Below are 27,541 nucleotides of genomic sequence, written 5' to 3' on the forward strand. Positions count from 1 at the left end.
TTACCAGATAAGCAGTAGATAAGATTTGGTATTACTTCTTCAGTAGTAGCTTTTGTTTTAGTTTGTGTATTGCCAAGGTTTGTTCTAAATGCAGTTAAAACTCATTCAGCTAACAGGGGTTTCAATCTAATTTGGAAATGGCAGTGAGTTAAAAAACCCCAACTTTCTTTATCACTGCAGAATCTTATTTACTTCTTGAAGATGCTCACATAAAGGATCAGTTTCTGCGCAGATATCCCTGAATAACCCAAATCTGTAGAATGCACTTCTGCTTCACTTCTGTGAAAATATTACTTTCTTTAAACGAACATAACCAATTTCAGGTGTCAGCATTGCCTGTTTTGTTTTACAGCAATAGTCAAGGAGTTTACTCCAATAGCCAGTTCAAGAAATGGTAAACGAGGCAGCGAAATTGCAGGCGGAGAGAGTTTGTGCTGCAGAGGAGCAGGGATGTAAGGGGAGAGGAGAAAAACCCAGCTTGTGGGCTGAAACAGCTGGTGGTCTGTTACTGAGCAGAGCAACAAACCCAGAGTATCTCAGAGTAGCTTTAAGGAAATATTTTCAACCATACTGAATATAAGTTAGTAGCAAGATACTGTGGTAGGAGTTCCTGGAGAGACAGACGGCATCTAGCTTTGGAGGGGACGGAAACAAGGCAGGAGGTGCAGAAAGGGGAGGGGCCGGTGCAGCTGTGGTCCCAACATGGAGCAGCGTCAGACCTTTCCTCTTCTCTGGTGAGACAAAATACCCAGGTAACACAAAATGGCCACGTGTTTAGAAAGGTTGGAATAGCATATTTTATAAATCCAGAATGCCTGATACTTTACACAGCACATGGTGTGCAATAAAATAAAAACCAATGCCTCCTACTGGAATCTCTGTAAAAAGTAGTTTTAATACCAAATTAGGATGAGCGGAAAGTGTGCAGCGTTCATACTGCACAAAGGTCTGAAAAGAGCTATAGTGCTTGATCCCACTAAGTAGTAACTTGGCTAATATTAACTTTATTTAGGGTACATGTAAACATAAACTTACTAATACCTATTTATATTTTAGAACAGCTACTGGTTAGATTTTCAGCCTGTAGAACATGTGTGCATACATTTGCCTGCAAAAACACAAAAGCCACAGTACTTTTACTTCATAATATTTGTCTTTCTCTCGCTAGATGTATAATAATGCTTGCGATTTACTTATTGGGAATAAAAGTCACTCGACTGAAAACAGTAACACAAGAGACTCCTTCCTCAAAACAAAACCCATGAAAAAATACTGACTGTAATGCTGCTATTTGAAAATTAAGCCGTAAAACAGTGGTTCAAACAAGTTCAGTTTGAGAGTGCCTGAATAAAACTCTGTTTTCTGTACATTTCAATTATAATAGAAAACAAGCTGGATATTAGTTACCTTCTGTTCAACAGCAAGAATCTTTAAAAAACATGAATAATATTATATAATTATATAAGTAATAATTATTATTGCTTTTGTAAAAAAAATTTCATTCCTTACATTTCATATTGCATATATGCTCAATAAATTAAAGCCCCATAAATGCTTTAAAGCCAAACTGTTCTTGAAAAATGCTGTTCTTTAGGGCCATCACCAGCCTATTTAAAGGGTATTATTATCTTTTTCTGTATGTTGTTCCTACTGTACCTACAAATTATTTTCTGTGCAGAAAATTCCCTCACCCTATTCCCTACTGAGCACTGCATATTCCTGAGAAACCAAACGATGTACTGTTGACAGTGAACAGCTCATAAATTTTCAGGAGGCACTTACATAGAGCCTGTGCATTAGAGCAAATTAGGGAGAGGTTTCTGCAAGTATCGCATGAGTAGCGTTGCAGAAGTGCTTGGGAGAAACACCGGTAAACCAGGTCAGAGCTGACATCAGAAGCTATCTCCTGACTAAAACGAATCCAGGTGATAAAGCACAGATCAGGAGCCTTCTCCCCACGGCGGGCCAGGTAGGACTTTGCAGCCTTTTGGTGGCCCGTTCTTGAGTGCGCTTTACCTGTTGCTCGTGCCAGCACCGCACCCCGCACAGCACCCTGATGTTGGGGCCATGAGCATCTCACAGCACCCATCGCAGCCTGCAGACGGCGGCTCTGTGGTGCCAAGGCCCATGTGGAGCCACTCTCCTGCACAGCTCTGGCACCCCTCTATGCCTTCCACTCTGGTCTCCGCCCCAGATCCCACCACCACACTGGTCTTCCACCACAAAGCGCCTGGCAGGCAGGGACCTGTTAGTCCCCTTGCCACCGCCAGCATCCTCGCATCCCTGACATCAATTCTTCTGACTTCCAAATGTCTGTGGAGTTCTTAAAATTGTAGTTCAAAGTAATTAAATTCACTCCTCACAAATTTCCCTAAATCTTGTGTTGCATTTCAGCACAGACCTTTAAAGAACCATTAGATAAACATAGTGCAATAAATCTGCTTAAAGATTTGGAGACAGAAGACATGACATGCTGGTGTTAAAAAGTAGCTCATTTGTTTAATAAGTTATTAGAGAACCATTCACCCATGTGAAACAGAAATTCTCCAAACCTGCCAGGGTCAGTAAGACCTTCTCTGGAATGACAAGCTGCTGAGTAAGGGCTGGTCATGCAAGTAGAAACTGCCTCAGGGAAACGTAACATAGGCGTTCAACTCTCCTAACACCAGGGAGAGGAAGTTAGGGGAGATAAAGGGTGCAATATGCTCATTTGACCCAAGGATTTATTTTTTCGAATTTACTGTCCCACCTTTAAATAGTCAGAAGTTTTGCTGTTTTCCTGAAATGCTCTCCATATTCTAGAAATAACAATGCTATTTTTGATCAAAGCAAATGCCTAACCATTTTTTTTTTGTTAACTACTTTTTAATAAATAAATAATAGATACAGATGCAACAGGAACTTACAAATATGCAGAGTTCGGAGGCGGAAGAGACCAGTTAGGCTGCTTGCTGTAAGTTGGTCGGAGGTGAATGCTGGAAAGACAGCAGGCTTTAAATTTTATTTTAAGTTTTATTACAGACAAAGGAACATTAAAAATTGAACATTTGAAAGTTATGAAATGCTTTATTTATGGTTTCTGTGACATACTTAGTTTTCTTCTTGCATGCTAGCATCCTGCGTGTTAAATGAGGTAAAAGTCCTATGAAAAAGATTATATGGGATGTTGTAGTTGCTGGCTATATCATGTTGCACACGTTCAATACAGTGTAATTAAGGACCTGGCATTTCTTAACTATTTATTTGAAGACATGCTTTGAAACCAAATAGTATTAGCTTAACAGTATTTAGTGTTAATTAGTATGAATGCCATTTGAATACTATTACTCACAATTTGCATATGATGGCCTCTGATTTTAAAAAGGAAAGGAAATAACAATTTTTATATGGTTCTCTGCCACATTTCCTTGTAGCTTCTTATGGTATGCTGAACTTAAATCCTTGAAAACTGTGCTGCGTGTCAGCTATTAAGCCTGAGCCTTTCCATCCATTTTCCTCAGAAACATCAGTCACTGGTTTCGACAGAAAAGGGTCTGGTTTTCCAGCACAGCACAGAGAGTTCCTCTTCCACGTAGCGCGTTACAGGGAGAATGTCTGAGGAATGATCGCATGGTTACCCGGGGAGCCAGACCCCTGTGGCTTGCCGTGTCTGTGGGGTAGTGGGCAGGGGGCTGCTGCCGGTGGGCAGTGCATGGCATGGTACTACAATGTCTGATGGTTATTTCTGAAGCAGCCTTCTTTTGAGGTAAATGAATAAAATGAATACATGTTTTTTCCAAAGTTTATTCGCCTGTAAAATTTGAACTTTCCTGGGGCAGACATGAAGCCCTGTCCTAGCTGGAAAGTGTCGCTGCGGAGTAGCGACACTGTGCTAGAAACAATGGATGAATCAGGATTTCTTAAGGGGAACAAAAAAAAAAGCCATGATCTTTGAGAATAGAATATATTAGATAATGTAATATAGAGGGTTGCTGCAAGCTCTGTATGCAGTGAGTAGTGATAAGCTTGACATAGATGTTTACATAATAAATAGTATTAAGGCTGGTATTTTTTTTTTGTGAGTAAGCCAGACTCTTCTCAGTGGTGCCCAGTGACAGGACTGGAGGCAATGGACACAAACTGAAATACAGGAGGAAACAATTCTTTACTGTGAGGGTGACCAAGCACTCTCACATGTTGCCCGGGAAGGCTGTGGAATCTCCATCCTTGGAGGTATTCAACAGCTGGCTGGGTTCAGTCCTGGGCAGCCTGCTTGGGTCCTGCTTGAGCAGAGGGGTTGGACCAGAAGACCTCCAGAGGTCCCTTCCAACATCAACCCTTCTGTGATTCTGTATTTTTTTTTTCTAGCAAACTAGTTGGAAGTTAGTTCCCAGATATGAGAACTGAACAGCACTTGTTCTGATCAAAGGGACTCAGGTGTATGACACTGTACAAAAGCAGGACTGTGACATAATTTGGTCAAGGACGTGTGTGAAAACTTTGGTAATGAAACATGAATCAATTCCTCATCAGTCCTTCTCTGAAGGTGGCATTAGGAAAGTAGGAATGAGTGTGCCAGGATGCCCTCTTAAATACGTGATGCGTCTTTATAGGGGAACGATTTGTGTATCCAGGTACGGGCTCATGGGAATCATGACAAGTAGTTTGGTAGGGGGATAAGGAGAAACTGTAATGCCTTCGGCTTTCAAAACCTCCCATTCAGGCAGTGGAATCAGCTAAGGATGCCAGCCGTGTCTGATAAAGGTGTATTGGTTGGCTCAGGCGAAATGGTAATACCATCATCATTTCCTCCATCTAGAATTAATCTCTTTCCATATGCTGAGCAAAGTAATAGCAATCCTTGAACTCATTTTTAAACTAGCTGGTCATGGCCTGTGTCTTCTTTGGTGAACCAACCTAATGTCACAAATGAATGTGAAAAATGCTTTTCTCCTTCAAGAGATCAGTCACAACTCACACATTGAGTTCAGAACCTTATTTTGCCAATGTAGCTTTTTAATCCTCAAGTTTCCATTTTATATTTAAGACTAAATATAACTAGTTGGAGAATTAGTTGGAAGACTGGGATTTTGAAATTATTTTCCCATTTTCATCAGTTTTTCTTAACAAATTACCTAAGTTATTTGACAAGCCCAAAAATTAATAATTAAAACCCTTGCAGCTAGGACAAACCCAGTAGCTGAGAAGAAAATTAACTTGATGTAAAGCACGGAAGGAAAGAATAATATCTTTTTAGTTTCTCTCCCAATATAATTCATTCTGGTTTCTAAAGTTTGATAGATTCCAAATATATTGAATAAACCTGAACAGGAAGTCTAACGAAACCCATTTTATTTCTTCAGTTAATAGGTAGGATGCAATTTAAGCATGAAATTGCAAGATGGAATTTACTTCCTAACTCTGAATTCCACTTGCAGGCCCTGGAAAGTGAGTTTGTATCATGTCAGCTTCATCAGTGGATTGACCTTATATTTGGCTACAAGCAACGAGGACCAGAAGCAGTGCGTGCCCTGAACGTTTTCCACTACCTAACATATGAAGGCTCTGTGAACCTGGACAGTATCACTGATCCTGTCCTCAGGGAGGTAGGTGTTTACTGCCATTTCGTTCTGAAAACTATGGTCAGTACCAGAAACGGTACTTTTTCCATCTTTCGCTGCTGGAGAAGATTGTTCTGTGTGACTTGATTCAGAACCTAAGCCCTTCAGAAGCAAGTATTAATAAACTGGCAATAAAACTGATGACCCAAAGTATTTTGTTTGCTTGAAGTTACTAATATATTTTATGGTCAGTTATGATATGTAAATTGTAATGTATATTCTGTAATATATGTTCTGCTATTAATTATAATTTACTTTTACTAAATTCTCTTAGTGGAACTGAAAAGCTGAAAGAAAAAAACTTTATCATAGTCATAGTGAAAAAAAATCTAACCTTTTCAGTTGAATAATGTTGTTGAGAATATGTATCTGAAAAAGAATTTATTTGCTAGATGGACTGTAGCAATTATTCAGATTAGTTTTATGTTAATCATGTAAAGTATAATCAGTTACCAAAATAGGAAATGTTTGCTATTTATTACGCATACAAGTATTTATGTTTGTATATATGTATGTGTGAAATATTTATATGTGTGCATATATACAAGTAAGTGTTTCCAAGTTATCAGTAAATTTAAAAAAAAAAAATTGTGCTAGCTGTCCTGATACATGTTTCCTTCCAGTAACTGTATTTGTTTTTAGTAAGGCTATTAATTTGAATGATAATTTCCTAATATCATCCATTCGTTGGCTAAAATAATTGAAATTTGGTGAAAAGTGTGAAGAAGCAACAGCTGCTAGATGAGTACTGCTGTGATGAAGCTCTACACACAGTCTTTCATTCCCCCAGATCGCTGCCATCTGCTGTATGCAAAACAGTAATAATTTATACATTGGAAGGTGATGGGTTTTTGTTTGTTTGTTTGTTTGTTTTCCAATCTTGGAGACAGAAATCTACAGATTTCAGAAAGAGATTCTAGAAAGCATTCGTGTTCAGTTAAATATTGGGGTTTGGCATGCTGTTTTTTAGTAGTGTATTGTTGCATCTTGTTACATTTGGTGCTTCTTGAAGAGCAGAATTAAAGCAACGTTCAGACCCCTAGCTTCCTAGAGCTAGATTTTCACACCATGCACTGCAAAGCTTGTATTTTGTAAACAGTTAGTATTTGCTTAGTTTTAAGAATGGCCAGTATTACATTGATCCCACTGCCTCAAATATTTGATGGTAACATCTACGTAATTGTTTTCTGGATTTCAAAGTTTGAGCACAAGAAGAGTCAATAAGGTACAAAGCTGGAGATACAAAGGAACAATGCTTTTAAAAGTATAGAACAGGTGTCAAGCACCATGAATACATGGGATCTGCATGGCTGAAGATCTTGATTTGCATGGACAGACTCCTGTGTCTTGACTTTAAGGGTCTACTCCCACAAGGCAGCTTGTAGGATTGAGGTCTGTCTGTCTGTCTGTGCACCTTACTTAACATCTCACGACGTGATGAGACTCTTCAGCTCTCCTGTGGCTCTACTTACATGCATAATGTGTCATCAGAAATTTCAAGAAATTCATGGAGATGTTTTTGTTCACTCACTTGTACATCTAACCCATGCCCTGTCAGTCAACAGCATATAAACCTCTTCTTAAGCTATTTACACTGTATAAAATTCTGAAAGGAAAACTTTATCTTCATTGCCACAAGTTAGATTAGTAAATAAAAATCATCCTTAGCAATGAGAAGGCAACATGTCTAGAAAAAATGACTCCTCCTAGTTTTTCTTGTATATAGGTACATAAAGTTGTATGCAATCATTTAAAAATAGTATGGTTTCTCCTTGAAGAGACATTGGTGATTTGTGGTTTGTCATAAAAAGGTTTAAAAAAATATTTTCTATTAATTTTTAATCAGAAATTACAACATATATGTAAATATAGACAGATTTAGAGCCACCTTCTTTTTCCCTGAGCTCTGTTTATGAAACTAGCAGACATTCTCTGCCCAGTAATAAAGCATTTGACATCTTGATGATCAAGTAGATGAGGTATTTGGATGTCATGTTTCTGTTGCAAGTATATATTATCTATACAAATTGTTTAGTTGGCTTTTTTTTTTCTTACTTTATTCTGGCTTTTTCTAGTTATTCCAGAAAATAATTTAGAAGAGAAAAGATCTTTTAAAAGCCTCTGAGTCCCACTTATAAATACAGCAATGTAAGAATAGGAACACTAGCACGCTGAAAATCATGATAATAGTTGTTTAATATATTTTACAGTGGCAGGTAGTAGTGTCTGGCGTCTTAATTTAGGAACACTGCAAATTAAAATAGAGCTTTACAGTTATCCAGGAAAATGCATATCTCAGTATCCAAATGCTCTTGATGTCTATTTTCTAAATAAACGGAAACATTTCTGTTCTGTCACACACAAGACAGTGAATATGCTCAATAAAAAGCTGTGAAATAAGCCAATCAATGCAACCTTATTGACAGCAGCCATTATCAGAGCAATGGGCTCAAATATGGCAGCAGCCTGCTCAAACTGTGGCCGTAACTAATTTCATATTGAGCTGAGTTCCAGCAGAACCTGTCCAGTGAAATAAGGCTCCAAATAAATCCCCATCCCATTCAGGTCTGAGCTGACTGAAAGGCGTAATTTAAAAAGGCAGCTCCCCATGAGCTGTTCGTGCCATACCTTGGCCCTTTCACTTTCACCCTCAGCTTGAGCACCTCACTTAACCGCTGAGGAACATGTTGGTCTTAGCTTTCTGTGAAGAATGGTAAAGGAGTCTCTTCAGCAGCCATCTGACAGGAGCAAAAATTTATTCAATGGTGGGTAACTCATCCCTGCCATTCCTTACATCTTTCTCCCAGGCATGGGGCAGCCTTCTAAGACCTCTCTACTGTTTAACACTGGTAAAATGGCCATCCTGTGCTTTTGTAATAGCTCTTAGGTGACTTAGGATCTGCACTGGATGGGTAATATATACTTATTTCATTTAAACATACTGTTTTTGATTTTTCAAACAACTTTGTTATTTTTTGATACCACAAAAAATATTCGATTGCTAAATTTTTTTTCAAGTAGCGGTAAGGGCAACATGAAAGTCCTGACTTAAATGCTCCACAGAATGTATAAAATTTGATTTTGTTGTTTAGATCTTTTATGATTGGAAATTGGGAAATTCTCCCCTTCTATCAGTTCTCATAGTCTCTCTTATTCTGCACATTGCCAAATTGTTTTCAGACTGTAATAAGGAGGAGAAAAAATATGTAATAAACAAACATTTTTGAGGCCCCAAATTATTCTTTTGTTTGTTTTTTTTTATTGCAACCTTTTGTATTCTATTTGTAAATTTTTCCTTTTTTAAAGCAAAAGCAATGAGGTGAAAGCTAAAACTTGAAGACAGCTTAAGGATATTGATTCATTCTTGCTTGACAGGTGAAATCATGGTTGCAGCACTAACCACAGCAATTACAGCATTAAAATGTCAAGAAATTAGAGGTCAGAATAGCAGATAATTTTCTTCCTTTTGTCAGATTAAAAATTGACATTCTTTGACAGCACAGGATCTCTGGCTGAGAAAATTATGACAGCTTAACTCATCTTGTACTTGTAAAGCAGTAATTGATAATGAACTTTATATGACAGTCTTCTCCTGTGGAGAAACATGACAGAACACCCCTGGTACAAAGCCTGTATCTCTTTTTAATATGTAAACAGTAGTTATATTGGACATTAGATGTTATTTGGAATTGTCTTTACTGGTACTTTACATCATAATCCAAATCCTTTCCAGTGGACATATTTAGCTGACTTCAGGGGGTTGATGCTGAGAATGCTAATGTATAAAGAACAGTATCAGAGATGTAGTTTATTTGTGGTGCTTCGATGTTGTTGGTTCACTTCTTTTGGAAAATATAGTTCCTCCTCTGATTTCTCCCAGAATGTCTATAGATTTTAAAAGCCTTATTTTTCCCAAACACTTGGAAATCTGGACACTCAAAAATCAAGAGCTGTATTTTTTTCAAGTTAGGAACTTGGGGTTTTTGCATGATGCAAAGTGTTGTGGCTGAAAGGGAACAGCACAGTTATACTGGCCATTAGAAAATGCAGCCGAAGAGCTAAAATTATTTTCAGTACTACCTTGTGGATTAAACTCAAAATAATTAAGTGGGCATGTTCTGTTAGTGCATAATAGATTACCTGCATGTAGTACTGAAAGCACATCTAGTGTGCAGAAAAGTACGATTTCAGGTTTTCTGTTTCTTTGTTGAAATTAGAGCCAGATCTCTATTTAGTTTTTTTCAGATGTTCAGCTTGTTTATGCTTAGAAATGTTTTGAAAAATCAAGTGAAGCATTGTACTGCAGAGCTATTGGTTTGCGCTAGGCTTTAGGGTAGCTTTGTGTCATCCTTGGGTTGGAAGTGAGTTTCAAATACAGCTTAGCGGTGCCGAACAGTGAATTTCCTGCAACTGCCACATCTTCACCAAACGCTTGCGTCCCCCCAGTCCAACAGGAATTGGAAGTGTGTAGGAAAGCAAGGGGGTGTGAAGATGCCGGGCTCAGATATTTTTTCCGAGCAGCCACCTGTCAAAATACCTGAGCATGCTTGCTACTCACACAACAAATTGAAAAATGATTAAAATTGCTAGTGTTTGACAGGCAGTTGCTGTGCCCGTAAACTAATCCTAGTAGGACAGTTTTGCTGGCAGCTAACAGAGCATATGGCCTATGCAATATTTATTTCTTTAGTGGTGACTTGATATTTAGCATATTTAAATAATTTGAAAAGTCATAATGATGCAGTAGTCTTGCAGTGCTTTTCAGTTACCCTCATTTTTGGGGTTTATTTTTCCTCTTATATATTCTTCTGTTATCTCTTTCTTTGATCTGACAGGAATAACAAAGCATCCCTCTGGATCTGCTGTAGTGAAATATGCCCACAGGAAGCAGAGTAGATCACATCAGTTTTCACTTCTTTCTTTTTTTTTCTCCTTTCTTTTTTTTTTCACTCCTTGCTGAAACACTCTTTGCTACTACAGAGGGCTGACATGATAGGGCTGTCAAGACTCAGCAAGATAGATATATCTTTAACAAAGGGAGCTGGAATGCTAGCCTTTCCCTGGTGGCTGAGCCTGGCAAATTTATGAGAAAAAAATTAACACACTTTTCTAATAGCACTGTATAACGCTTTCAAGGTAACGCCAGCCCTTGCAATCATGTGCTCATTCTTCGTTTCACTCAGAGTTATTCTTATTTATTCTGATTTAATTTTTAACTTGTTAGATCTTTTTCTTCTGGTCACTGTTTCTTTGATGTGACAAGAATATCAAAACCACCCCTATGGATCTGCTTGATTGAATTGTACCCACAGCACTGGCCACTTCCAGGTTCAGTTGTGCTTAATTGCCTCCATACAAGGGATGGTCTTCGCTTCCTTGCTGGGAGCAGTCCTACTTAGGCATGAATACGGATCGTGGTGAAGGACAGCGGGAAGCTGCAAGTAGTATCAGTATCCGCTTTTTTCAAGGTTCGTGGCAGGGAGCAAGAATTTATTCGAGTAAAAGCCATCATCAAAGTAGAAATTATTTTCTTATATGCCAAGGGCTCTGTTTTTCTCTAAGAAATGTGCACTTGCATGCTGTTGATTTTTGTCAAGAAGTCTGCATCTCCTTCACTCGCAGGTACTGTGTTTCCCAGACATGCAAAACAGGGAATTTTTTCTGAATTTATACTGTTTTGGGGAAGAACGCTTTTATTATTTTGTAGTATTTTTGGCCTGTGAGTCTGTTTCATATGCATTAAGACATTATCAACAGAAAGTGAAATGTATTTTTATGTTTCACTTGGGGAGCATCTATGGAGATAATAATTTTTATGTATTTCCAGTGAGTTTCAGAGTTCAATATCCTTTTCTGAAAATGGGAAAGGAAGGTTTTTTACTTGTTGTCACTTTGCTACGATAGCTCTCTGTAGATCACGAAGAAAAACCCAGGGATTTTTTGAGGGTAAGATATTTATTTCCATATGTAAAGATTCCTGCAAAAGGCACTGAATACAGGAGGAGACACCTTAAATCAGAATATTCAGCAAGGAATTAGTGTAAATTGCATGAGGTCAGTTACCACACAGTAATTGCCCAACGTATAGGCTTTTAGTTTGAAATTAAGGTGTACTCTTTTACTTCTTTCATGTTCAGGGGAAAGGGCTTTCAGAAGGTGTTTACTGCAGAATAACAGAAATTTTTTAACTATGCATCCAGTTTTATTATGAAATAACCTTTTGGGAGCACCTACCCTAAGTAACAGAAGCCATTTATTACAAGGGATCAGAAATAGTGATCTGATCCACAGGATTCCAAGTTTAAAGTATCCTTGTACCATTGCATAAAATAATTATGTCCAGTTAGATTAATGATAGATCATGATATCTCCAGTTAATGAATGTATTAGAGATGATCAGGTAGTCAGTATTTTAGTGAATCTGTGCTGATTTGAGTTCATGACCATTCCTGGGTCGTGCTGTTATAGGTTTCTGGGAATTCAGAATCTTTTCGTAGTCAAGAAAACAGACAGTTCCTAGAAGTAAAACAAACTGTGGCATACAGATGTTTTTTTGGTCCATAATGGCACATTAGAAGGTTTGGGATTTACTTATTATTCATTGTACTTGTGATGGAAAACCTCAGCATCCAGACAGAGCTAAGCACTGCCGCTCAGCATACATCACCAGCCGTACACCGAGCACTCAAACTGAAGAACTGCCAGTGACTTATTTAGCTGATGAGACTTCAGCTAACCTACTTGACAAATATTTCAGATAATTCACTCATCAAAGGAATGCTGGGGTGAGCCTGTAAATAACTCATAGTCAGGAAAAATGTTTCAACCTACTTTGAGTATTATTTAGAATAAATGGCTTGGGCAGTTCTCATCTATGTTAGAAAGTTCATATGCATTTTTGTAGAACATCCTGGAGTCTTACCCAAACTGAGTTTAGTGCTTTGCTCTTATAAAAAGAACATCATTAACTGCAATTGCTCTCTTTTATTGCAGAAATGTATAAAATATGGGCCTTGTACATGAAAATTTCTTCTTTGTTGTCTGGTTATTTTGTTTTTCTCCATATGGATGACAGGTACCAATTATTGATTTTTAAAATTAGCAACAAGCATTTTAACATACACTTAAAGTAATATTTTATGTGAGAGAGAGGGAGATGGGGTGAAAATTACCGCATCTGATTGTAACAGAAATAGCCGGAAGGGGCTGCTTTTTTCCTATTAGCACAGATTTCAGTTATATTACGCTGCCATTACCTCAGCATAAATTAACTATTATTCAAAACATTTCACCCATGGCAGTTTATTGGAACAGATATTACTCAGTCTAAGTATCTAGTCATTCACTTAGAAAGATGCAAAGCTGAGCTTTCTAAATGCTTTAAACATATTGATAATGTGCCTCTTTAATGCCATTTTGAAGACTGTGTACAGTATATCTATATTATTGTTTTCAATTTGTGTCAAGAACAAAGTGAAGTTTTGAAGGATGCGTTCTGGGAAATAATCCAAACAGAATTATTTCTTTATAAGCTAAACCCTGAAAATAACTGAGAACATTCATTTCAAATATAACAGTATAACCTGTTTCCAGACCTGAAATTCTAATATACACTGAAGCTTCATGAATACTATATACGACACCTTTCAGTATGTATGTTTTACCTGCTTCCCTGTCAGTCCTTTTTCGGCTGTTAGTTTTGAAGGTTTGCCTGTTCACTGAGATAGTTCTTGTGTCCTGCAGTGGATAAATTGAAAGCTGGCTGATGGTTGGAGCCTCATCATAACCACAATTTGTAGCAAAGAGCATGTGCTTGGCAAATCTCAGAACACCTTCTGAAGGTGGGAACAAGGCAGGTGATTTGTGATAGAAAGATGAAGCTGAGAGCAAAGAGATAAGCCAGCATTTACTTTCCATTCAGATAAAAAAGAAAAAGAAGAAAACTACTAATGTTATACTACCACATTCTTAATGCATTTTATTTCATTAACAAAGAAAGATTTCACTCCTGAGTTTTGCTTTTTTTTTTTTTGACAAAGCAAAGTAGCACATGAAGTCACACGTTTAATTTTGTAAGTCACACTTTTGATTTTGTGTAGTTTTATATTTACAAAACAAGAACAACATATGCATGCTAGAACTTTGGTTTGCTGAGTCTGTTTTGTTTTACAAGCATTAAAAAATCTCTTCAGTGATCATGTTTTATTTCAGTAAGAAACCAGAAGAGAAAAAGTCGCAGCTATAATGTGTTCTTCAGTGATCAAGTACCTTTTCCTCTTTTATTACTGCAAGCTTTCAGAAGGCCTGTTCTGTTGTTTGCTTTCCTGTTTCCTTCATTTTCTTTTGTGTTTTCCTGCAGGGGATGTTCTTAATTGTAAAATAAGTAGAAATAAATATGATGTGTACTTTCTATGTAATAGATTTCTGAATCCTGTGTAAGTTATCCTTCTGGCAGTAAAGATGACTCGTTAGGTGAGCTTTTAATAATGTTTATTTTCCACTACGAGGATATTCTCTAGAATTGATCCTATACCTTCATTTATTGCCTTCTACATCAAAGATGTCAGTGTCCCAGTAGTTCAGCTTATGTCATCTGATTTCTTGTCAGCCACTGGCCAAACTGCCATGGGGTATGAACAGCCACTAATAGACCCCTTTTCTCTCATATTTTGGTTAAACTTCCTCATGAGCATGGTATGTTATTCTCTACACTGGCTTACCAGAAAGATTTGAGAGAGTTTGGAGAAGAGCATTCCAGTGATGAGAGGACAGAGAAGACTGGTTTATGAACAGGATTTCAAGAGCTTGACGGGAAATAATGGAGTGAAAGGGAACATGCAGCAGAAAGGCAGGAATATGGAGAGCTGCTCATGCCAGCTGAGATAGGGATATTACTTGGTCTGATGCCAGATTAACTAGTAGTTACAGGATCAAATTCAGACAGGAAAGTGCAGGCTTAATGGCAGAAGAAGTTTCCTAAGGTCTATAGGCTGTAATTTGGCTGTGCAAATCTCATAAGAGAAATTGTAGAAGCCTCATTAAATGGGTCATTTCAAACTAGAATGGGCAAACACTGTAAAAATGCATTGTTAGCAACAATTTATTCTATGGGCAGATAGAAAAGTTGGGACTTTCTCATCTTTCTCTTTTATTCTGCTATGTTCTGTTACGGTGATAGCTGTAAGCATAACATGAACACAACTACTTTGTCAGTAACTGTGTTTGTCTTACAATTACATTAACTTCCATCCTAATTCATTGCATCATTTTTTTGTTTTCATTTGGGATTATCTTTGTAAGTTTTTAACTTTTGACAAATTAATGGTAAATGTAGAAATTATTTTTTTAGAATTGCTACTATTATGGGTGGAAATTTTTCAAGACTGTCAGTTTAGCTCTTTGGAGCTCTTCAGTGTTTAAGCCCCACTGTCTGAGGGGTTGGTCCTTTGTTGATTTACCTAGGCTAAAGTCAACAGGTTGACAAGATGTGGTCAGTAGATGTCCTGAGGACCTACCATATACAGATTGCTATCCAGGGTTATAGTTTACTACACTTCCTACAACCAAGCCCAGTTGCATGTAATTTACACCAAATCACAGAAGTTAAATACTGTCCTAAATAGTCACATTCTCTTTTTTATTTCTTATATTGCCAATTTTGTCAGAATGTTACAGAAAATTTGTAGATGTGTAGTAGCTTTACAGAATACAATGCAAATGTATGAGCATTTCCTAAAATAGAAAGAGGACAGTATTGAGGTGGGAAATGTAATTGAAGTAGAAGGCGAGTAAGGAAATAACATGAGATATTTTCTTTAAAAGTGATCAATTCAGTTGATGGACAGAAAATTAATGAAAGAGGTGGGGAAATTCAAGAATTTTCATTCTTCAAAAAATCATGCCCTCCTGAAATAAAATCATAGAATCATAGAATCGTAGAATCATAGAATAAACTTGTCATGCAGAAACTTTACATAAATTTATTGTTGATATAACAAAGTTTAACTGTGAATTTTTAAAGCTCACAATTTAGCTCTTAAAATAAAAAGCATAGTTAAAAACAGCTGTAAGAATGCAGTGTTAAAGCTCTTAGTCACGAAGAAAAAAAAAGAATTAATTGGAAAAGAGTGGATGAAGTTTCAAAGTTTCAATGAAACCTCCTGCTGATATTACTGTTGCATTTCTATGGATAGGATGCCTATGCTTAAAAGCCTCTGTGCTCCTAAAAATGACAATTAAAAGCATACACTGTGTGTTAAACAAAACCAAAGGCAAGGAGAGCTAATAAATAGTATTAAACCTGATGTAGTCCCCAACAAAGTCTCCCTTCTATCAGCACAGAGTAAAATTTTCCTGTGTGTGAGAGGCTGTACACTATTCAGATGACATCAGCCTCCCTGAAAACCACGGGAAGCAGCCCAGTGCTGCTTCCTTGGCTCCACTCCCAATTACTCCCCAAAGCACTTAACAAGTCTAGGGTACTTGTATTTTATTCTCATACCGGTTAGTTTTTCCTTTTCTGCCAGCAGCTGTGCGGTACCAGCAGTGCCAAGCTCTTTCTGATTCTGTGATCTTTCCTGGATAGCAGAAGTCACGAGCCATTTGGTTACCCAGCCTGAAAGTCAGGGGTGCTTCAGAATTATTCAATTCCCCAGTTTCCTCAGAAATACCACTGGTTTTTTTTGCTTGATGCATTGGCCAGTTAAGAGCTGTGAGTGGAGGTCAGGTTGACCACTTGTGCTTTCCAGACCAGGATATGGAATAGGGACAGAGATGCTCAGTTTTGCTGTTTTGTCCAGACTAGAGATTGCTCCGTGTCTCTTTCCCCAGAAGATCTTCATGAACAATAGAAGTTTCTTCTTTCTTCTGCCTCAATGGAGAGGAAAAGTAACAAGAGACTTTTCACAAGTACCTTCTCTGTTTTGCAGCATTTCTACTCCTGGACAGTATCTGGAGCTTTATTATTGTAGGAGTATAAAGATATAATAGTACCACTGTCTTCATTGCCACAGAACTAACTTCTGCTTTCAGCTCAGCGTTCTGGTTAGTATAAATGGTGATGGATCAGTGACGTGTGAGTTTGAAGTTAAAAAAAATCTTTTTAAATAGTTGGAAAACCAAAAGTACCTTCAATTTTTGCCCAGAATAAAGCCCTGCATGTTCTATAGTGCTTAACTGAAAAGGCCAGGTTGAGCAGCTTCCCTTTGTGTCTGAAGAAAAGAAATAAAAGTGGGGGATGAAGGAGGGAAAATGGAATTGAGTGGCGAGATGGGCATTTATGCAACTCCTGTCTTCTTGCGGGAGAAGGAGGCCAAGGTGCAATGGGAGTATGAGAAGGCAGGTGAACAGCAAAGAGGGGAAAAGGACAGAAAGGAGATTTGGAGTTCTTGAGGCAGAGGAGAAGGAAGGGGATGGATTAGGAAGGCAGTCTTTGGGAACCTTATAGAAGCAGTGAAGGCGTTACCATAGGAACAGAGAGCTCTTAGTGGGGTTGTTAATGCAGAGAAATGATGTTTGGAGCCTTCACAGAGCTTTATGGGATTTTTTTAGTCTTGACCTTTGGGACTTGTTGTTTCATTAGTGAGTTCACTGAGATACTGTATAATATAATCTAGTTAGGCATTTCTAAGCAAAAAAGACTTTATATTAAGTACTTTTGACTCGTAAAATTTAGGAGGTTTCTAAATGTAGTTGGTGGTATTTTGAAAAATACTACTGGCAAGTTTTAGCCTAGCATAACTGGATCTTCGGGCTTTCTGGCTGTTACTCACTGCTTTTCACATGTGGAAACAATTGCAGTGTCTCAGACAGCAGCAGTGTTTTTTTAAAATGCCTGTAAATTTTTGTGACTGTCAACTAAGAGATGCTAATGACAGTTTTCATGCAATTTTTTTATTCCTTCACTTCCTCTTTTGTAGACTTTGAATATCTGTAATGGTTCCAGTCAGAAGAGAAACTACATTTAAAAGTTCAGAGGATTTTTTATTTCTTACTCAGGAAATGTAACAAATTTATCTCTGCTTTAGAAAAGCCTTGAAATAAATTTTCGTTATTGGAGATAACGGGCTTGAAATCCTAGGAGCCTTTTCAGAAAAGAATGTTTGTGTCATAAGTTTGCTCTGTTTCAAAAAAAAAAAAAAAAATCCATCCCAAAGATCAAAAACCATAAATTAAGATGTCAGCATCCTGGCTTCTATTTCATATGCAAAAGAGAAAAATAAATTAGTTACAGGATGACATAAGGGAGAGGAAAGGAAACACTTGGCTTAAAATCCAGAGCAAGAGTGTCAAGAAGTAAAAGGTATGACAAACCTAAGACTGTAACGATGGATTGAAAAAAAAAAAAAAGACAACAGAAAGATGAGATGCAGGCAAGGATAGCTTCGAGAGGAGTTTTGGTAGTAACAAAAGCTTGAATTTCTTGGAACTTGAAACAGTTGACACAAACTCAGGAAGAAAGAAACAGTTTGGCCAGAATAGAAGAATGATGTTCTGAACAAGATCTTGCTAAGACCTAAGAGTGAGGACTCTCTCTTAGTAAAAGGGTTTATATAACAGGAGGCACACTCAGGCAACAGAACCGGTTTTGTTTGGTTTGCAAATGCTAGCTAGGACACATCTGCAATTCTGCATGTTGTGATGCTTTGATTGCCATCACATAAAGGAGTAATACAACGGAGTAGTAGCAACAGGGAAATTCTATGTTGCAGGTGTACATTTTAGTAATTTGCATTGCAGAATCAAGATGTCAAAGAGAAGCTTGTTCCATAGACTTAAACACCAGATGGGAAAGATCATCTAGATTGGCCTCTCACCCAACAAATCACATAGAGCTTTTGTCCATGTAGCGTTTTGAACATAACCAAAAATGTTGGTGTCTGAAAGACACAAAGAGGATATGGAAGTGTTTCCTTATATAGGTAGAGTTTGGGTGATGAGAAGTTGTTTCAGTCAGTTACCTTAAATATTTATCATATAAAATTAGCCACAAAAGTTCTTGTTTTAAAAGAAATGAGAGAAAGTCTTCAGAAAAGGTAAAATTGCTTGTCAGAATGAGAGGAATCCTTGTTTCTGGGGATGTCAATTATATGACAATAGGAAAATTATTTCAGGGCAATTATCAGTCGTCTAAAGATAAAATATCCTGATTGCCCAGGTTTCAAAACCTTAACTGTTTATGGTATGAAGTTATATATTTAATGAATTATTGTATCATGCTATTACATCTCTCACAAAAGTAACTTAGCAGTAAAATCTTTTATGTGTTGTACTCAGTAACTTAATGATCAAAGAAGGCATCATTTTCTTTTACTAACTTAATACAGATTTAGGAGAATGATGACAGAGCAATGATTTCATTTGGCATGACATCAATGAACACACAAGAGTTTCAGTAAATGTTACCAATCTGTATGGGACAGGAATTATTACAAACATGAACATAAGAAATACAATAGTTAGACTGGAGAAAATAATGGCATAAAATGAGAATAATGAAATGTTCTTTGGATGAGGGACAACCTCATTGCTCTCTACAGCTTCCTGAGGAGCGGAAGTGGAGAGAGAGTTGCTGAACTCTTCTCCCTGTTCTCCAGTGAGAGGATGCATGGCAACAGTGCAAAGCTGCATCAGACAGGGGAGTTTCAGACTGGACATTAGGAAGCATTTCTTTACCGAGAGGGTAGTCAAGCACTGGAACAGGCTTCCTGGAGAGGTGGTCGATGCCCCAACCCTGTCAGTATTTAAGAGGCAATGGACAATGCCATTAACAACATTCTTTAATTTTTCATAGAATCATAGAATTGGAAGGGACTTTTAAAGGTCCTCTAGTCCAGCCCCCTGGCAATGATCAGGGACATCTTCAACTAAATCTGGTTGATAAGGTCAGGCTTTTGTTCAGCCCTGAATTGGTCAGGCAGTTGGACTAGATGATCATTGTAAGTCCCTTCCAACTGAAATTTCTGTTCTATTCTATTCTATTCTATTCTATTCTATTCTATTCTATTCTATTCTATTCTATATGAAAGAGAAAAAAAAGTTTTGAATGTAATTGTAAACAAAACTATAAGCAGATGTGTGACTTTCTTCAGTTCTAGCCTATGTTTACAGCTTTGCACAGCGTTGACTCTACAAGCAAAGGGATGCTCCCTGTCTGTCTTGTATACAGGCAAACAGCAGGGAAGAAAAGGCAGTGAAATTGCCATGGGCTGGGAGCAAAACTCGCGGCTTTAAAAATTATCGCAATTATAAAAAGAAAGTGATGAACTGAGCAGCGTGGCCTGCGGATCCCGTATAACAACATAGACCTCGTCAGAGGAATTGGGAGTTGAAGCTGTTTGCTTTAGAGCATAATAGAGTTTGCTGTAGTTTTTAGTGTAATTTAATGAGAGAATTTTATTATATCAGTGGTAAACTTCTTTGTTCCAGGCAGAGTTGGAAGGATACAAGAAAGAGAAAAAACTATAGAATATTTTTTGCCTTCTGGTGTAGTTAGAAAGTGATGACAGCATTTCACTTCTTGACATCAGACTTTTTCAGTGTAAAGAACTTTCCCATGATTTTCTGGGGAATGCACTACTGGAGAGGAAAAAGCAGTATCTGTGCTCAGGCACACGGGAACCTCACACATGAGAGTATGCCTGAAAGAGTAAGCGATGCTCTCAGCTAAACCTACCCTGGCTGCAGGATATCCATCTTTATGGTATTTTTGCTTTACCTTCTCTGTTTATGAAATGTATTGAATTTATCTCCCATTTGCAGTGTGTTAACCAAATGCTTCCTTAAGCTGGCGGTGTTTAAAATATTTTTGTTTCATGAGAGGCATATTGGACTATCAGGGCAAGAATGGGAGAACTGCAAAGGTGAAAGAGGGAAGAACTAGGTATCACAATTAGTAGCTTAATGAGGTAAATGTGAAAGCTGAAAGGCAGCGCTCCTTGAGACACATAAGGTCACCGTTGTGACTCGTGCCTGTAAAGAGAATGGGAGATCTTGCCTTTCGCGTTCTCATTCCTTTCATTGTACTATTTCCTTCTGCAGGGGAATGAGGAAGAAGTTCAGGGGAGGGCTGACTCTGGGAGGAGGCTGAAGGTTAGCTCTGAACTATTGGTCTTCTGCTGGGGAGCCGTTTAATTGCACACTGGATCCAGTGAGATGCCTCCTGTGAGGGGAAGGAGCTTAACGTTGCCCCTTCTCCATTGTTAAATTAATAAAGTAGTGGCCTGTGGAGAAAATCCATTTCTGTGCCCATCTTTCAGTCCCTTGAGTATCCTGATTAAATAACCAACTGTATCGAAGCCTCCAGACTAGTTGAGTCATTGCTTGTGTTTAAACTACAGCACTCTTTCCTCAAAACATACAGTAATAAAATGGAAATCAATACTCTTAACCTAACTTATCAAAAGTCCTGAAGATATTGATGCTGCTTAACAGCTGTAGATGCAAATGAAAAAGCGGTATCTCACACCACTCATACAAAACAACCACATTTCAAGCTGCTTATGCTACCCACCAAAGGGCTGTCAATCATGTTTGCGCTGAAGAAGAGGGTGCTTGGGGGCTGTTGAGTGTGCTGGCTGCATGGCAGGGAGAGCACATAAAAGATTCCTGCATTCGCTTGGATGCAAAAATGAAATAAGCTTTCAGGAAAGGCTGAGTTGGATGACTGTTGCTGTGGTGCGTATTTCTCGAATGGCTACAGATTTTCACTCTTCGTTGGACTCGGTCCCCATGCACAGGGGAAAATGGGCTGTAGAAAAACCTGAATGTGGTACACAAGAGGAACAAAATACACCAGGAATATGGGAATTAGTAATAAAATGACTGAATATGTAAAAAAAGTTATAAAACCATAAAAAAACTCAGATGATACATATGTTAGAAAGATTAACCAATTATGGTAGTAATCAGTAAAGACGAATGAAAAAAGCCGCCTCACATAAAACATTGTCTTACTATCTGCAATGCAGTCTGTTTTTAGGAATTTATTTCTTCCCTCCATGATTCAAAGCAAAAGTGCTCGTGCTTTTATGATTCTGTGTTATGTGGTCACCAGGCATCTTACCAAAGAGGAGTTTGCAAATGAGATGGACCATTATATCTTCTTTGGTTATTTTACCTGCATTTCTAAAGAACTTTCTTAGAGAAAAAAATACATTAAAAATAAACTGCTTTGTGGTTTACCCTTTCTGCACAGGTACATCAAAGAGCAAATAAAACCTTCACTTCTGTGGTGTTTTCAGATGAGTCAATTCTAGCATTTTTCAATTTAGATTAGGACTGTGCTTCGCAGATGAATCTGCTGATCATCCCTATTTGCCATGCTGTCATTCACATTGCAGAGCAGTTTTGGAGCATGAGAACTGGCTTCTAAGCCACAGAAGCAGTGTGTTCCAGGGATCCAGCTAGCAGAGCTCAGCCATGGTAGAGGTCTGCAGCCACGCTGGAGCCAACCTGGTGGGAAAACCCTGCAGTGGGCACGGTTTCAGCATGGGTTCCTCAACAGGAAGGTGACACTGAGCTCTTCTCCCTGTGATCCAGTGATAGAACACGTGGGAATGGCTCAAAGCTGTGTCAGGGGATGTTCAGACTGGACATTAGGAAGCATTTCTTTACCGAGAGGGTGAGCAAACATTGGAACAGGCTTCCTAGAGAGGTGGTCAATGCCCCAAGCCTGTCAGTGTTTAAGAGGCATTTGGACAATGCCCTTAATAATATGCATTAACTTTGGGTCAGCAGTCAAGCAGTTGGACTAGATGCTCGTTTTAGGTCCCTTCCAACTGAAACAAAATGCTATTCTATTCTAAGACCAAGTCTTTTGCTCTGCAGCTCTGCTCCTGCTGAGTTACGCTGCTTGCTGTTGGAGGCATTGCCTTTGACTACTAAAAATAGTTCTTATACCTAAAGAAACAGATTGCTTGAATTATTTAATTGCAGATTTTTATTTCTGACAACCAGAATTAAGAAATAATTAAAATTAAATACTTCAGTAGACTGCCTAATGAGCAAAGTGGATGTACTGAACTCTTCATTCCACAGGAAGCTGACACTAAGGACTGATCCTCCAGGTTGCAGAGGAGCATCCCAGTGTCCTTGTGAATGTACAGTCTGCCTTTGAGCATAAAATTTGGAACCCAATAGTTTGTTTCCTGTGAGGAAAATACATTGAGGATATTGCTCCTTGTATCTAAGATTAGTATCATTCATAAGATTGAATGATTTGATATATTGATTTCTTGATGAAAATGTATGTAAATATATAAATGTCTCCATATTATTGTTAAATGGCCATGAAGTGCTATGAAGTTGTGTTTTGCTTGATTGCATAAATTACGATGTATGAGATCAACTCATTTTAAACTTTGAATTGCCAGCAAATTTGCAGATATTTTTTTTCCTTATTCTGACCGATAATTATCAAATAATAGGCCATTTTATCTTTCTGCAGTACATGATCATATCCTAACAGACACTCCCTGAAGTGTCTAGAGTACAAATCTTATTACGTGTGCATTTAAAACAGTAGGGAATCTCAAATCAGCTCACTAAATAGCTTTGCTGCAATACCTTATTAAGAAAGTGAAAACTAATATAATTTTCATTTTACTGTTCTGAAAGCGTTAAATCTGGCAGCTGCTGAATTCCAAGCTTATATTGTTTCTGCATGAAAAACATTTAAAGGTGAAATGAGAATAGACTTTATTTTATTAAAATTTGTATTGATTTTGCCTCAACATGTGTCTCATGGAATTGTGTAGCACTTTGCATGCAGTACTCAAGATCTGATGTGAGAAAAGGAATTGATTAATTAGAATTAAATGTTTAAGAATATTAAATAAATCTAAAGTTTGATGATTTACAGTTCAAGAAAAACTGTGGTGTACACTTGCCAGTTTTCAGATTAATTTCAGATACAGCCAGAGTTCTCTTGTAAACAAATCAATGTATTACATTATTATTCACAGATCTGTTCTGTACCTGCTTTTCATTTTGTGTCAAGAGATCTGATAAGAGGCAGCATTAGGAATACCCTTGGGCCAGTCACTCTATCTGTATATGCTTATGTTTATCTTCTGTGTTAAGTTTTGACAAGGTTTTTCTGTCTTTTTTAAGTGTTGTGAGCTCCAGAGAGGAATACCAGTTGTAGCTGTGCACAACTGTGGTGTTGTGCAGACTACATTCTCAGTGCAGTAGTTGAATATTATTGATATTTTTTAAAAAACATTGTTCAGTTTCTTTAATGCTTCTAAGAGCTGTCAGTTTTACAAATGGTATTTTTGAAAGAAAAGAATAACATTACTATCCATGGGGTGGGGCAGAGGTGGTTGTCTTGTAAGTGCAAGCCAGCAAAAGTGTTCAATATTCCCTGAATATCAAGGTCTTGATTCTGCATCTGTTCTGGTTGCAGAAGGACTTGGCATTAACTTAAAATGTTTCAAAATTATGGGCGCGTAAAGTATGTCAGGGACTATTTACCAGGACATCTTCAGCAGTAAAATAACAGTTGCTTTTGACAGTTAAGTTTTAAGTGTTCATTCCTCATAATCTGAAAAGTTCATGCTGGTTTATTATCGTGTTCTGTTTATCTTTCTCTTCCTCTGTTACTATCATAAATGGACCTGAACTGGGAGGAAAAGTCAGCAAAGTTTATGCCTGCAGAATTTACAGCCAAACAATCAGAATTTGCCAAGACCGGACAACATGAAAGTAAACATGTACATTAGAATTTTGCTGCAATGAAAAGAAAATTAATAATTCATTTCAATGTGCCCATGAGAGAACAGAAGTATCATTTAAAGGATCACTATAAAGGGTAGGAGAGGAAGATCTGGTTTTTGTTCAGTATTGCTGCCAAATACAATTCACACTCTTATTTCAACACAGAATTCTTTCAAAAATGAAAATTAAATTAACCTTGATAATTATTTGAAAAAAGAAAAATGGAAATTTCTTTTCTGAAAATACTATTGACAGATCTGCGTGAAAGCACGTATCATGCAATGCCTGATATTGTTAGTATTAGTCTTTGTCATTTTGAAAATGAAATTCACAAACAAGTATAATTCCCTTCCCTGCTCCCCGCCAAGCAAATCAGTTGTAGAGTACTGAATGTAATAGAAAATGCTGCCTTTGATTTGACTTGACATGAATTTTGTATTCCTGTATAAAAAGTATCTACATGAGTGAATGTACCTACATGGTGTGTAAAGAGATACTATTTGTATGGTACATATAGATAGCTCCTGTATAGACATATACACATGTACATGCATATGCCCACACAAATATGTTGGTTTTGTATAAAATTACTCTATGATTTTAAATTAATTCACCATTAAATGATGTTAGTAAAACCTGAGGTGCTCACCGGTTCCCACTCTGTGCCTTGGAGACTGAAGTTCACTCTGAATTAGTCAGCAAACAAGAAATCACCTGTAGCGGGATAATTACAGCATCAGATGTACTAGGGCTACAATCCATTGAAAGTCCTTAGCCGCTTGACAGGACTTTGCATTAAGTTTCTTCTTTGGCAAATGTTTGTTTGTGGTATTCCATTATATACCTGTCAATCTAGGGCATCAAGAGTGGTGGACATTAGTGACCTGTTAGGAAATTTCTCTCTAACATCTGTTCTCGCATCTATGCTGTGAAGCGGAGGAAAACACAGACTGGCTTGTAGGAATTACAAAAGATGTAGATTAAAAGAATTCTTCTGTATCATGAAGTATTTATTGTGTTTCTTACTATTTTATGTCTGAAAGCAATAACGTAATTTACCAAGATAGTAATGTTTTTGGTGGTTTTTCAAGTTTCTTATGTGGTAGCAAATGAAAAATTCATAAAGCTCACAAGAAAGGGTCAGTAGTGCAGGGTAAAGTGTATATATAGGTATGTAATGCACAGTGCATTTCAAAATCTGCCAGTTTTGTTTTCTATGAACGCTTTATTCTTGATTTTACAAGGTCAAATAAAATATACCTGTCTGAAAAATAAGGAGTGTTCTTTAACAGTATTGCTTTTACAAGCAGCAATTTTTTACCAAGGTTTTTAAGAATATATCTTAGATATATTTTTGTTCGAATGAACTGTTTGAGTAGTGGAAGCATCTCAGTATATGGGCTATGTTCTACTCCCTTGCGAATTACTCCAGATTTATTCGAAAAGTAGATTTTACTCTTGAAGAATGCATTGAAATTGCTAAGTTTTCATTTCAAACCTGTGAAACCTGAAAGCCCATGAAAAAAAGCAATAAAATTAAGCATGAAATAAATACTCAGTGAATGTATGCGACTTGGAGGGATTTTTACACTAGTCTGAATGTGTCTTGCAAGATGTGTTTCTGGGATTTTTTTATTTTAACCTACTCATATTTTTGTTGCAACTGTAATTATTTTGTTTTTGTTATATTTCATACATGAATTTTATTTCTCAGTTTGCTTTCCTTTCCCCCCATTTAAGATTCCAGAGGCTTATTTTATTAGAGATCCTCACACTTTCCTCCTTACAAAGGACTTTATTAAGGTATATATGTTCTTTTTAGTGCAAAAATGCTCTCTCAAGACCCGAGCTGCATGTCCTCACAGGTTAACATTTTCACATATAACGCCAGTTACTGGAAATGAGAATGGTTAGTTGGTTAACTGAAGCATGCTTGAAAGGAGAAGCAAAGCTTGTCTACAAAATACTAACACTTGGATGAGTCTGCAGCCTGGGAGGAGAGCACCGGGTGTATTTTCTGGACGTTTTTCATGGCTGACTTGGGATATGCCTGCGTTGTCACACAGTGTGTTGACCTCTCTCCTTGACGCATATTGCTCATGACAGTCCCTCTCCCTTGCCTGCAGGCCATGGAGGCGCAGATACAGAGCTTTGGACAGACGCCATCGCAGTTGCTCATTGAGCCCCATCCACCTCGGAGCTCTGCCATGCACCTGGTGAGACATAACTGCTGGCCGGGAATGCCTTCCCTTTGAACCTGAGGAACCGTTGTAGGTCATAAAGTACCCATTAAGCAACACTTCTAATGCCCTCGCTTTCCCATGCAGCCATACTTCCTCCTGGCAGCAATGACTCGCATTGCTCTAGCATAGCAAGGTGGAAGTTTGAATAGCTTTAACTTCCTATAGTCCTGGCTTCTCCTGTCTCATATTGAATAAAAAGGCCCTATCTTTGTAAATATACACTTGATAAATACATATTTACATTCCTATTTCTGCAAGTAAGGGGAATGACTGCAGGCTTTTCTTACAGTGAACATGTTGTTTTGTTTTGGTTTAAAGGATGTATTGTTAGGGGCTGATTTATGAGTGATGCCTGCTTGACAAAAATGAAGTGTTGAAGTTCAAATCATGCTGGAATCCTTTGCCTGTTCCCCCGGGAGAATACAATGTATATTTCAAATTTCAATTTGAACTCCAAACTTCATTCCTGACGCATTCTTCTCTTTGCTTCTTGCAAAGAATTATATGAAATAGATAGACTGAACGAGACAGATCTCTGTCCCCCTCAGTGCCTTTGATTAAATGCTTACAGCTAGATATTTTCTTTGAAGTTTTGTAAATCAACAGTAATACGTGCAGTAGTTTCAATCTTTTTAGCAAACTATAAGGAAATCATTCTATCTAGTTATACACTGTGAAAGTAGGAACTGATCTGGAAGTGTTAGCTGTATTAATAAAAGTAATGTGTAGATGTCAAATGCACATAACATTTATTTTCTATTTTTAGGGTATGGATAATATATTTTAATCATAATTTCAAGTGAGAAGTAAAAAGGATTTCTTTACCTTCTAAAAATAATACTATTTGTTATAATAGTCATTGAAAAAAATAGCATTAACCCCAGTACTTAAGAACAGTATTATTGTCCATGTACAAAAAACTGTGTCACTTGTAGACTCAACAAGTTTATGATTGCTTACAGACTCCCTAATAAGTATGTG

General features: G+C 37.6%; 1 protein-coding gene across 5 annotated transcripts in view; it reads left to right on the forward strand.

The window, feature by feature from the left end:
- The window catches only part of NBEA (neurobeachin), a 544,466-nt gene that overhangs the window by 491,248 nt on the left and 25,677 nt on the right, over positions 1 to 27,541 (forward strand). For all 5 annotated transcript variants that reach the window (XM_075420361.1, XM_075420351.1, XM_075420371.1 and 2 more), the window contains 2 exons: positions 5,418 to 5,585; positions 26,444 to 26,533. In XM_075420361.1, coding sequence (XP_075276476.1) covers positions 5,418 to 5,585; positions 26,444 to 26,533 — 258 coding nt within the window. The remainder of the gene's footprint in view (positions 1 to 5,417; positions 5,586 to 26,443; positions 26,534 to 27,541) is intronic.

The sequence above is a fragment of the Opisthocomus hoazin genome, chromosome 1, assembly GCF_030867145.1.
Source record: "Opisthocomus hoazin isolate bOpiHoa1 chromosome 1, bOpiHoa1.hap1, whole genome shotgun sequence".
Taxonomy (NCBI): Eukaryota; Metazoa; Chordata; class Aves; order Opisthocomiformes; family Opisthocomidae; genus Opisthocomus; species Opisthocomus hoazin.